The sequence below is a fragment of the Chelonoidis abingdonii genome, chromosome 2, assembly GCF_003597395.2.
Source record: "Chelonoidis abingdonii isolate Lonesome George chromosome 2, CheloAbing_2.0, whole genome shotgun sequence".
NCBI classification, from domain to species: domain Eukaryota; kingdom Metazoa; phylum Chordata; order Testudines; family Testudinidae; genus Chelonoidis; species Chelonoidis abingdonii.
Genome location: NC_133770.1, coordinates 201,947,753 through 201,960,749, shown reverse-complemented (window position 1 = coordinate 201,960,749; position 12,997 = coordinate 201,947,753). Strand labels below are relative to the sequence as shown.

Here is a 12,997-nt window from a genome sequence, read left to right as displayed (position 1 = left end):
TGTTTCAGCTTAAATAATACTCAACTTACTTATATCACCACTTCGTTTAACAGTTTAGTATTACAGAGAACCTTAAATGCAAATAAAAAATAATTTTTAAAAAAATATCACCCAGTTCAGCAGTGACTTATTCAAAACTGGCTCCAAAGTGAACTGTCATTTCCTTTTCCTGCTTCTTACTGGTATCAGCTGTTAAGATTTTTTTGTTTATATATTTGTTTGTTGGGTTTTTGTTTTTGTTTTGTTTCTTCCTCTCCTTCCCCCGCCCCCCGACCTTTACAAAGGAAGGTGAGTGGTAGCGAGGACTGATATATAAAAATATAATACAGGAAAAGTCAACTTACACTTAACTGTTGGATAACCTTGAACTCTTGCTGCCTTGTTGCACTCCATAACGTTTTATGTAAACATGTTTATGAAAGTGAATATGATGTAACTGGAATATGCTTTGTGCAAAAGATGTCTTGTAAGGTATCATTCCAAAGCTTATAATCTACTGAGTATGGTCATCCTATTTGTATGCATGTATCATTCTTGTATCTGAAGCTAGAAATATGAAGTATAACTCTGAGGTCCTATTGTAATTAAGCAAATGTGGGCCATTAATGGTGGGTTAGAATCTTGATGGCTCCCATTGACTAGGACAACTGGTTGTGGATGGTTTATCTACTTGCAAGTCTTCCTGTGTGCGTGTAGGCCAGTCCATGGGTAATGAAGAATGAGGTCTTACCGTAACATGTGACCACGTCACCTGGTAATAAGATCCATCTTAAATCTCAAAAGATTCCTGCCTCGTCTTAAAGCTATAAAAGGGGATAGAGGAGAACAAAGGAGGCTTCCAGTTATGAGAAAACCCCTAGTTTCCACCTAAGATGTTTGCTGAAACTAACAACTGTACCAGGGGAAAGGATTAGGCCCAGACTAGGAAGAAGCCTAGTCTGTGAAAGAAGCTTATTGGAAGATCTGAGGATGAGATTTTGCCTGTAAACAGTTTCTTAATGCATTAGGCTCAGACGTGTGTGTTTTTGCTTTATTTTGCTTGGTGACTTATTTTGTTCTGTCTGTTATCACTTGAAACTACTTAAATCCTACTTTTTGTAATTAATAAAGTCACTTTTGTTTATTAGTAAAATCAGAGTAAGTGATTAATACCTGTGGGGAGCAAACAGCTGTGCATATCTCTTTATCAGTGTTATAGAGGGCAAACAATTTATGAGTTTACCCTGTACAAGCTTTATACAGTGTACAACGGATTTATTTGGGGTTTGGATCTCATTGGGAACTGGATGTCTGGGTGCTGGAGATAGGTGAGCAGTTTTTGGTTAAAGTCTGCAGCTTTATGGGAGTGGAGCACACCTGAGTCTGTGTTGCAGCAGGCGTGTCTGGCTCAACAAGGCAGGGTTCTGGAGTCCCAAGGGGGTCTCTGTGACCAAACTCATCACAGTTATATATAAAAATATAATACAGGAAAGGTCTACTTACAGCTTAATTGTTGGATAACCTCGAACTCCAAATTCAGAGGCAATGCCTGAAAGACACATTTGGTTATGTTTCTGTTTTCCTCTCATACATGCAAAAGAGGAATTACATGGTTTGTATAATAAATGCTGTTTAAACAAAAAGCAGATTGTTTACTTTCCATATGCATGTTATTTTTCTTACCTCAAAATCAGTTCCAATGGATTATTCAAAATTAACTGAATTAGTCATTTTATTCATTAAGTGAAAACATGTTACAGCCTCAATGTCATGAAAATGTAGTATACATGCACACTAGTAGTATGTATATGTCAGCTAACACACAAAATACTAAAAAAAAAAAAAAAAAAAAAAAAACAACCCTAACAAAAGCATCCAGATCCTTTATCCTATTATCAGTCTTAGCAGACAGATAATAAAGGTTTCTCTTCCGTTGGTGATCAGAGTTAAAGGAACACATAGACAGATCACTATGATTTACTGGACAGTCATCCTTGAACTGAATGCATAAGGAAGTGGAGGGTGAGAAGAATGGGCCACAGCCATTACTCTATACACTGTAGTAACAGCTGTGTCAAGCTGAGTGGCCATGATTTTAGCTGGGCAAAATGTTTCTTAACCGGATGACATATGCAACTAAAAAAAGTTACAAGCTATTATTTCTTGCTAAGGGTTACACCACTTTCAACCTTAAACCACTCCTTCAAGTGCTGTATCTGTCATACTATTTTGGAAGTTGGATACTTGTAACCTGTGTTCAGTTCACGACTCCAAATTGCGTAAACTCCTAACTGAACCAATGCTGATTGAGAGTAATAGTGAGACTGTGACGAGGGTTGCCGGGGCTCAACCTCCTGTGGGAGGGAGCCACACGGTCCTGTCTGTCGTCCGCGGTCAGTTCCTTGGACCCGCGCCCACCATCCAGGAATCTTTCGGTCCTATGGAGAGGACTGAGCACAGTAAATCAGTAGGGGCCCAACCTTTGACGCAGGCGGGCACCAAACACAGTACAAAGCTCTGGCTCTTCTGGGCAGGGCAGCAGTGACAGAGTCAATAGGGCCCAGCCTTGGTCGGGCGGGCACCAACCACAGTACATACGCTCTGGCCCTTTGGGCAGGGCAGAGCAGTGACAGAGTCAACAGGGGCCCAGCCCTTGGGTCAGGTGGGACACCAAACACAGTACAATTGCTCTGGCCTTTGGGCAGGCGCAGAGCAATAGCAATCACACTGGCCCTCGTCAGCAGAGCGAGGGGATTCTGCCACCCGGGACGGTGCAGGGAACGCAGGCCCACCATCCTCTGCGTTCCAGCCAGAGGCCTAGTAGCGGCTGTCGCCGCTAGTGGCAGTCAGTGGGACCGAACCGAAACCACTGACAGAGTGATCAGTGGGATCCTGACCGACACACGGTCAGAGTCGGGGCCCTCTGCAGTTGACTGTAGTCAGCTGTCCCGGGCTACTTCCAATTTCCCCTCGTTCCTACCTGTCCGCAGGGTCGCCCAGCACCATGGCTCCCCAGTCAGGGCTGGGCGGCCGGTCTGGGAGTATCTCAGGGAAGGTGGGCCAGGTCTGGTCCGACGGCTCCTCGGGCCCGTAGCAAGGACGGGGTAGCTCTGGCAGCTCCTCGTCATAGCGGCTGCAGGGTAGCTCTGGCAGCTCCTCGTCGTAGTGGGCACGGGGTAGCTCTGGCAGCTCCTGGTACCGGCCTCGGGCCTCAACAGTCTCCCAGTGACGAGAGCCGGCAGGCACGTCTGCTCCTGGCAGCGGCTGAGGCCCGGCTTTTATCCTTCCGGGTTGTCGCCTGACCCTTTGAGGGGCGGGACTTCCGCCCAGCGGTTCCGCCCTGGGGGATGATTGACGGGACTCAACCCTCCCTGTAGAGGAGGGGAGCCACACCGCCTCGCTACAGAGACCAATATTTCCACTGTGATCTCTATAAACCAACAGCAACTAGTTAGTGATACACAGTCCAACATAAATGCCATCCAGGATACTGCTGGGACTCAATGAACAGGAGTCTTGATTTGGATTTCTGACAGACAAAGAAAGTGGTAGATTTTTTTAGGAATGGAAAGGTCTGATGTCCTCTGGACATCCTTGTGGTGAAAGATTTAAGGCTTATTTTGTGAAGTATGTATCACCTTAACTCAGCATTTCCTGGTTTTTGCACTGACAGTGTCATTTTTGTCACAAATGAAATAAGTTAAATGCACAGCCACATAAATGTGGCTAAATTTATGTATACAACGTACAGGGCAATTGGTAGCAGTTTGACCTCAAGCAATCTGGGCTGTTTTATGTACTTATAAATAGCTTGTTGAGTTTTAGTGAATGCCATATCCATCACTACCAACCAATTCCAGGATATTTCCTCAAATCTAAATGGCCATACCTCCAGTCTGCTCATTTTGTATGAGATTTTACTCTAAAGGATGCTTGCCACAGCCTAACATGCTAACCAATAGTGTGTTATTGTTTCCTTGTTCTTCCCCCATATATCTGCACCTGTTGGGTCTTATCTTATACTTTAAACTATTTGGAGTAGGGATTGTCATTTGTTCTGTGTTTGTACAGCATCTAACACAGTGGGGTCCTGCCTGATGACGCAGGCTCCTAGCAGCTACAATAATGCAAATATCTGCTGACTTACATGGGACAGTCGGGGCACCACAATTTTCCACCCAAACAACATTACCTCAAGAAATTAGCAAATCAGCAGCAAAAATATCATCATCAAAAGTGCTGGTGTTAACTCGGCTCCTAAGTCCCATCTTCAAAAGAGACTTAGGCCCTAAGGAATAGATTTGCCATGATATCTAGACACCTAAAGATGCATGCAGGGTCTGAGTGGAACCTATAAAAGCACCCAAGACCAAGTAAACAGGAGTTTGGCATGTGCAGTCATGAAGTTTAAGGCCACAAGGGGCCACCAGATCGTCTAGTCTGACTTCCCCTGTATCACAGGCCAGCAACACCCCCAGTACCCACACCTTAAACCCAACAACAAAAATTAGGCAAATTATAACAGCCGGCAGGAGACTAGACTATTATGTTCCAGAGGGAGAGACCAGGAGGGACCAAGGTGCCACAAAGGCCGAGGTCTCTGCAATATCAGGGACATGACTGAGATATACTCACATAAACCAACACATGCTACAGAGGAAAGGACCTATCTGAGCTGGGGAAAATTCCTTCCCAAGCTCACATAGGGCAATAAGTTAGACCCTGAGCATGCGAGCAAGTCAGCCAAGAACCTGATGGAGAAAATGCTCAGTGCCACTTCAGAGTCCTGGCCCTCCTACCCTCAACATCCCATCTAAACTGCTTGGGCATACTTGAAAATCCAGCTTGGCGCCTATCTGCATCTTCAGGCACCTAAATATCTTGGTAAATCCTGACATTACAGGCTAAATTAACTTTGAAAACAGAACTAAGGAGCTCAAGGCACATAGGCACTCCTGAAAATGTTACCCCAAATTCCTATTCATCTGTGAAATTATTGCAACTGGCAAACCCAGAAGTCTTTCGGAATCTAAACAAAGGTTTACTTCATTTTGGGACAGTCAGAGATGATTCCTGCAAAGGACCTGGTGTGTCTGTTTGTGCCATGGCTGTTATTTCAAGACCTCTTTCATCATAAGGATAATGAGTTGTTGAAAGGTGAAACTGAATATTCTAGTCCTCTGTCCCTTTACCCCAACTGTAAAATCTGCAAAATGAATTGTGCTTCTACATGCAAGGTAGGACAGTCATTGCAAAGTCAAAGTTTTTGAGATACTGGTTGTAAGGAGTGTTTTGTTTAAGTATACATAGCAGTTAATTTGTGTAACACTCTATGCTGTTGGAAGCGACAAAGAGTCCTGTGGCACCTTATAGACTAACAGAAGTATTGGCGTATAAGCTTTCGTGGGTGAATACCCATGTTGTCAGACGCATGCTGTTGCAGTGCTTACCAAAACTGCATTAATTGATCAAGAGCAATATACTTGTAAAATGAATGAATAAACCCAGAAGCTCTTGACTAAGAGGTTTCTCACTAGTTTTCAGCTGATCCTCTATCCCCTTCTTTCCACAAGACTGATTTTCAATTTCTACACACCACGGTGGAGACATACAGCAATGAGAAGGCAGACCGAAATCTGCTGTCCAGTGAGGCAGTGATCTCAACAAGATGTGTATAATAGCTTAAGGACTGACCATGCAAAAGCACCTTATAATTCTGAAAGTGCAAGTAGATCTACTTGGTCTAGTAATAGTAAAGTAAGAAACCTAAAACAGACAAGTTGTACCTTATTATGGTGGGCTCCGTAAATCAGATCAAGCACCTTATAAAGAAATTTAAAGAAACTTACATCAAAGATACCACTTTTCAGGGCCCTATCTTCTATGAGGCTACTCCTCTCTTCTTATTTAAGTGTATAACGATCTGAAGTTTGGTTGACGACGGTAAACCATAGCAGAATTAGTTGAAAAGTCACGCACAGTGGGATATGATACATTCACATGGCTTGGTTACTTACTGCTACACTTAGCCAGCAGATCCTTCAAGACAAGTGCATTTGTTTATACGATACAGTCTTTTTTTTTTTTAATAGTAATCCTTCTGGTTGTTTCATTTTCAAAACTAGTTGACAACAAATCTATGCCTACACAACACATACTTACTAGAATAGGAAGTCGCATCCATCTTCCCAACTTTTACTGGAGACCCACTGTTTCTTATCTCTATAGCAACTTCATTCCACACAGGCTCCAATTTCTTGCAATGGCCACACCAAGGTGCATAGAACTGAGAACAAGTCAGAATTATGGCCTTAAATATAATCAGTGAATTCTATAAAAATGGAACTCTCAAGCTACACATTTGAAAAACCAATACAAGCTGCCAAATAGATAATCCTCTCTTGGTTTACAAGGACTTCTTCAACTTCAAGTTCTTCACTCCAGTTTTATGAGTAAACTGAACTTTCATGATTCAACAGTGCAGATTCAAAATGAGTACTTCCAGATGCTATATTAATGTAGCAATTCCTGTCCCGAAGGTTACGTAGGAAGATTTTTATTTATTTATTTAGGATGAGACCTACTAGTAATTTATATTTCTCTTCAATGCAGTGCTCCTTTCTATGAAAAGTCACAGGACAGAAGCAGACTATGCAATCTTATCTTCTAAAAAAGTGTACGGGGGGGAAGCATCACCTGGATATAATGTTTGATGGGTGAGTAGACTGATATCTGCATAAAGAAATTTGAGCTTATAATACCTCTATTGCTTGCCAGAGAAGCCTATCTGTTTGGTGGAAGTCTCAAAACAAGAAGCAGATTATTATGACTTCAGATTTCCAAAGAAAGCAGGGTGTTGAACACAAATGAGCAAATATATTGTAACTATAAACATTTATGTTATAATATTTGTATTTAGTAGTGTGTAGTAGTTCCACAATCACAAACAGTGCCACCAAATGGTTAGGTGGGGACTTGGCAGAGCACCTGCCTTTTGAAAGCACAGTCCAGTCCTTCTGTGTCCCTGTCCCAAGGGTTTCCAGCCCTTCCCTTTAGCACAGAAACTTTGTTGATATTGGGTCCTTGAATAGTTAAGGCCTTTTCCGGAAGGTGACTCATCGACGTGAAGACTCCTGGGATGGTAATGTCCTTTCGGAGTGGGTAGGGGAGCCCAGGTCCATCTCTCCACTGGGCTGTTCCAGGGCACAGTGGTGGGCAGCTACACGTGACATGTTGGGGTATTAAGCCAGTGCCCTCCCCTGGACCACTTCCTATCCAGTCTCCTTTTGTTTCCTGAATAACTCACTATAATCAAGTCTCTGGCCTGCAATCTCAGTCACTTGCCTCTCCTCCATGAGTTTGCATAGGCCTCTGTTGCCAGATTCTAGAGAATGAGCTCCTGGGCATTATTATATTTCCCTCTGCTCCCTCTGAATTGCTCTGCTCTCCTTTTTAGAGCACTGCCTCCAGCTTGTACAAGCTTACCAGGTGTGACCTGGGCCCAGAGCTGTTCCTTAACCCTTTGTTCTCTAGTGTGGGGTTTATATATCCCATCACATAGTGTGAACCAACTCCTATTTCCTTCAGAGCCAGGATGCAGCCAGGAGAATTCCTTCCACCCTTCTATCTACCAAGGACTTAATCCTACACTCATTGAAGTCAGTGCTGAAGGATCACAGGCCCGGGAAATCGACTTCCCAGTTGAGAAGAGGGTTGGTTTTGCCTTTGTGTAAGTTACTTATTCAGAAGATACTATATATAATTTGCCACTTATTTCTCAACAAATATGGTTAATATGAGCTATTTGGCAACTGTATTCAGCTTGCATAAATCTTACTTTGAATTCAACTTTTGATTCTACACCTAGTCTTAGAACTAGAGAATACTCAACATAACACTTTCCAAGTATATTAGTAAAATAAATAATTTTAAACCATGAACACGATACAAAAGCTAAAATCTGAAGTACACGCATTAGCACATACAGCTATGAGGTAATTTATTTTCCTCTTAAAAAAAAAAAAAAAAAAAAGAGTTCCTCCAATAGCAGTTGTATAGTATATAGTGGTTCTTTTTTTTTTTTTTTTAAAAACAAAATTAATAGAAAGTTGTTAAGTTTCAACAAAGTGTGAATCTTAATACTTCTCACATACTCACAACTACAAGCCAAATGTCATCTTTACGATTTTCTTTAAACCTAGGGAAAAAAAGCACAGAATGTGACATGTCTATACACAAGCACACACACACACTACTTGTTTCTGAAGGAGGGGGACAAAGAGACCTGGTTAAAAAAAAAAAGAAAAAGAAAAAGAAAAAAGGAAGAGAAGAAGATCAAAGCAAAAATATTGCAAGCATATTAAACCCATCAGCTTTTTACTATTAAAATTCCTTGTGTATTTCAAACTGCAGTGTATAGTACTAGTCCACCAACACCCTTTGCCACCATTGAAAAAGAAAAAAAAATTCCCAGAACTACTGAAGTAAGAGTAAATGACTATAGGAAGAAATGGTTTGCCAATATGCAGATTAGCACTATAGAACAGGTTCAATGGTACAGTGGACTGGAGTCTGTTTTCAGTCACTATAACATAACTTTCTACTGCACTCTACATTTAGCCTAATGCATTTCCCCAAAATACTACTTCAAATTAAACTATAATTCAGCTCTTCCTCTTTTCCGGGGAGCTATAATTGCTAAGTAACATACACAACCAACAATAATGTGTACACTCAAATATCCTAGATTAACTTTCTAACTAGTTTTCAAACTCAGAGTGACCTTTACATTTGTTTTATCAATACTGTAAAAATCTTGCAGCTAGTCTAGTTTCATGCTAAAGTTATCAGTCATTCTAACATAACCTCAACATTGACCAAGACTTTAACGTCAAAGAACACAAAGTTAAGATAGTAAACAATATTAATCTAGATTTTCTGGTCTCTATTTAATGTTAAAATAATGACTGACAAGATAACACATTGACTAGTTTTAACAGTATTGTAAGTGTTTGCATTAAGCTGAATGTGAACTTGAAGTCTATTACATGGCTACCAAGGAAGTCCTTATGAAATACACATTATAATGATAATTATAATTATTATAATAGGTTTAAAGTAGTACCTAACAAGATGAATTTTGTATGTATTTATGAGTCTATTTTTCTTTTCATTGCAATTAGATGACAATGAGAGCACTTACTGGAAAGTTATTTGTGAATTGAAATACAGTTTATGATAGTGAGAATCTAATAGCATTCAGATCCAAAGATAACACATTCATGCATTGCATAGCTTCCTTACTGAAGTCTGCCAACACATCTCAGTTTTGGTTGGCAATGCCCTTGCTACCACAGCTCCAAGCTTCTTCCAAGGAAAGATCGCTAATGTAGTTGTGTAAAACACATTTGTTCTATGGCTTGTGTTAGGCATAAGGTCAGACCAGATGACTGTAAAATCTGAAGGTATGGCTTCACTTGGAAATGTGCAGTGCTGGGAGTTACAGCTGTGTTCATACAGCTATGTAGGGACAGCGCTGCAGTGTGGCCGCATTTGCAGCATTTGCAGCGCTGTTGGGAGTGCTGCATTGTGGGCAGCTATCCCACAGAGCACCTCGTCCCATTTTGGCGCTGTAGGTTGTGGGAAGGGGACAGAAGGGTGCAGGTCATTCCGCTTCCTATCCCAACGCCCTGTGGGGCATCGCTACACATCCCAGCAGTTTGGTGCCATTGTGAGTCTGCAGCACGATTTCTGTTAGAAATGGAGCCCGAGCTGCTGAGGACTTTGCTGATGAATGTCGCCAGCACATCACGTTTGGCAGTTGAGCTAATCCTTCAGCTCCAAAGTGACAGTGAAGAGTCCGAAGATGATATCGATTTGCCTGACGCGCGTGACAATAAATTGCTTGTGGCAGTAATGGATGTGCTCAGCACCGTGGAACGCCGCCTTTGGGCTCGGGAAACAAACACTGAGTGGTGGGACCACATCGTCCTGCAAGTCTGGGATGACGAGCAGTGGATGCAGAACTTTCGGATGAGAAAAGCCACTTTCATGGGACTGTGTGCTGAGCTCGCCCCAACCGTGCGGCACAAGGACACGAGATTGAGAGCTGCCCTGTCAGTGGAGAAGCGGGTGGCTATTGCAGTCTGGAAGCTGGCAACTCCAGACAGCTACCGATCGGTCGCGAACCAGTTTGGAGTGGGAAAGTCGACCGTTGGAATAGTGTTGATGTAAGTTTGCAGGGCCATTAATCGCATCCTGCTAAGCAGAACCATGACTCTGGGGAACGTGCAGGACATTCTGGATGGCTTTGCACAAATGGGTTTCCCTAACTGTGGAGGGGCGATAGATGGGACGCATATTCCTATTCTGGCACCACCCCACCTGGCATCCGAGTGCATTAATCAGAAGCAGTATTTCTCTGTGGTTCTCCAAGTGCTTATGGATCACCGTGGACGTTTCACTGACATTTACACAGGCTGGCCTGGAAAGGTGCATGATGCACACATCTTTCGGAACAGTGCCCTGTTCAGGAAGCTGCAGGCCGGGACTTTTTTCCCAGACCACAAGATCACAGTAAGGGACGTCGAAATGCCCATTGTGATCCTTGGAGACCCCGCTTACCCGTTAATGCCATGGCTCATGAAACCATATACAAGGAAGCTTGACAGGAGCAAGGACCGGTTCAACTACAGGCTGAGCTGGTGCAGAATGACTGTGGAGTGTGCTTTTGGCCGTTTAAAAGGGCACTGGAGGTGTCTTTATGGGAAGCTAGACTTGGGGGAAAGCAGCATCCCCGCGGTTATATCCACGTGCTGTACCCTCCATAATATTTGTGAAGGGAAGGGTGAAAGATTCAGGATTCACGTGGTTCAGGCCAGACACTTGGGCTGGGGACCCGCCCCCACAGCACTGGTCGAGTGCCTGGGCCCAGGGTGTTCGCAACCCCCTCCTCGCCCTTCCCTAAGCCCAGCCTGACCCATCACCTAGAACACAGCAGCGGTGCCCATCGGCCTTGCTGCTGCCTGAGTCCCAGATGCTGCTGCTGTCCCCTGGGGAGTGGGCCGAGCTGCTGGTGCTGTGTCAGTGATCCTCCACCTCCTGCCCCGGGGAGGCTGAAAGATCCTCAGTGACTGAGCAGGGCGATGCTTCCTGCTGGGAATCAGGTCTGGGCTCTTGAGGCCCGTGCTTCCCACACAACAAGCCCCAGAGCCACCTTGCCCGGCTCCTCTTCTGTGCTCGGTCCTGCCTGTCAAGCCGCATCCTGGGCCAGCTCCATTTCAGCCTGGCTGGTGCCTCTCCCACAGAGGTGCCTGCGCCGTGAGCAGGTTTCCTGTGCCAGAAGGCTGGGCACTTCTACCTCCTGACCTGGCTGGTAGCTCCTTCCCCACCAGCGGGGACAGAGGGGTTGCTTTGCTCCTGGGGAAGACGGCAGCTGCTTCCCTCAGGCTCTGGGACCACCTGCAGAGCCTTCTTCCTGAACATCCTCAGGAGCCTGGACATCCTGCAGCCAAGCGGGGAGCAGGCGTGAGTCTGGGGTCAAGGCAGCCTCTCACTAACCAGCCTTTTTCGTCCCTCCCCATCCCTGTCCCAGCCACCCAGAGCAGCTCCTTCTCCCCGCACAGGGGTGCAGGGAATGCAGTCAGCACACACTGGCAGGAGTTCATTGCATGATCTGCTCCCATGGATTACAAATTCAATCTCCCTTTTTCTGCCTCTCCCCCGACAGACAGGGGACGCCACAGAGGAACCCTAAGGCCACTCACTTGCTCTAGGTGATGGAGCGATGGATGGTGAATGTTCTGGGTCCCAGCTATCCCTTGCCCTCCCCCTCCACCTCCAAGCCCAAGGCAAGTTGGGGAGGGTGGTTACCTGAGCAGTTACCCTGCTCAGCCAGCAGGCAGGGTGATGACAGTGGGCGATCAACTGGCTGTGAAAACAAGCATCCGTCTTATTGCCAAGGGATGGAGAAACTCAGCCAGCAGCAGGGGGTGCACAACACTGCCCTAGTGCGAGGGTGACAACGCCTCTCAGCTCCTGACATCCTGGCACTTTACACACCTTCTTGGAGCCTGCTGCACTTAACAATTTCAAAATAATAAAATACAGATAAAAGAGAATATTTTAACTAGGCTATTATGTCATTATCTGATCTGAGTAAGCGGGATAGGACAGTTCATATTATGCACTGCTCCTAGTGACACTCTCCAATGGATTCCACCCGCCCTGAGGTAGGTCGGAGCGGCTTGTTATCCCTACTTGATAGGGGGAGAAGCTAAGGCTGAGAAAGGAGAATTGACTTGTCTTAGATCTTCACACACCCAGTCAGTGGCAGAGTTGGGAATAAGACCTAAGAGCCCTGACTTTCAAACTAACTAACCATCGAATCATGAATTTCATGCACTGAATACCTGAAAAAGTGCTCTCAAATGAGCTCCAGACCAACAGATGATGAATTGCTCAGAGACAATTAATGCAAAGAAGCAGCAAAATTCATCAACCAACTGATTGGTCTTAAAAGAGAACAACAAGGACCTGAGTCTCCTCCCTGTCAATAACCTCCTGCTCAGCCAATCAGGGTAAAGACTCGGGGCAAGAGGCTGAGGGTTCTCACCAGAGAGTCCAAAGGATGGCCCAGGTCACCGGTGGGGATCACTGTCCGAGCGCTATTTCAGCCCCACAATGCAAGATGCAGAGCACCCCCTACAGCACACAGACACACACACCTCTTGGTGGCGGGAGGGGAACAGGGGAAAAGACAAAAGAAGTAAGAGATGAAGAGAAAGCTAGGAGGGATGGAGAAAAAGATAAAACAAAAAGATTAAAGAAAACCCCTAATGTCCCCAGTCATTCTTAGGGACAAAATCCTAGGTGGGCAATAGAATTCTGCCATCTTAAACTAGTGTTTTCCATGCCTAGAATTTAGCTGGCACCAGATGGATCAGACTGAACAGGTTCCAAATGTTTCGGAGGCTCTTACCTTCTAAATAGGGATGTCTGGTTTCAAGTAAAATCAGTA

At 44.5% G+C, this 12,997-nt stretch overlaps 1 protein-coding gene and 1 long non-coding RNA gene across 3 annotated transcripts in view; one reads left to right on the top strand and one right to left on the bottom strand.

Annotated features, from left to right (window-relative positions):
• The window catches only part of TMX3 (thioredoxin related transmembrane protein 3), a 71,493-nt gene that overhangs the window by 49,439 nt on the left and 9,057 nt on the right, over window positions 1–12,997 (bottom strand). For both annotated transcript variants that reach the window (XM_032782677.2, XM_032782680.2), the window contains exons 3-5: window positions 8,137–8,176; window positions 6,142–6,265; window positions 1,483–1,528 (exon numbers count right to left, since the gene is read on the bottom strand). In XM_032782677.2, coding sequence (XP_032638568.1) covers window positions 1,483–1,528; window positions 6,142–6,265; window positions 8,137–8,176 — 210 coding nt within the window. The remainder of the gene's footprint in view (window positions 1–1,482; window positions 1,529–6,141; window positions 6,266–8,136; window positions 8,177–12,997) is intronic.
• LOC142046374 (uncharacterized) overlaps window positions 9,489–12,997 on the top strand; it is a 3,864-nt gene continuing 355 nt past the window's right edge. The window contains exon 1 of the long non-coding RNA XR_012655335.1: window positions 9,489–10,825. This is a non-coding gene — a long non-coding RNA (uncharacterized LOC142046374). The remainder of the gene's footprint in view (window positions 10,826–12,997) is intronic.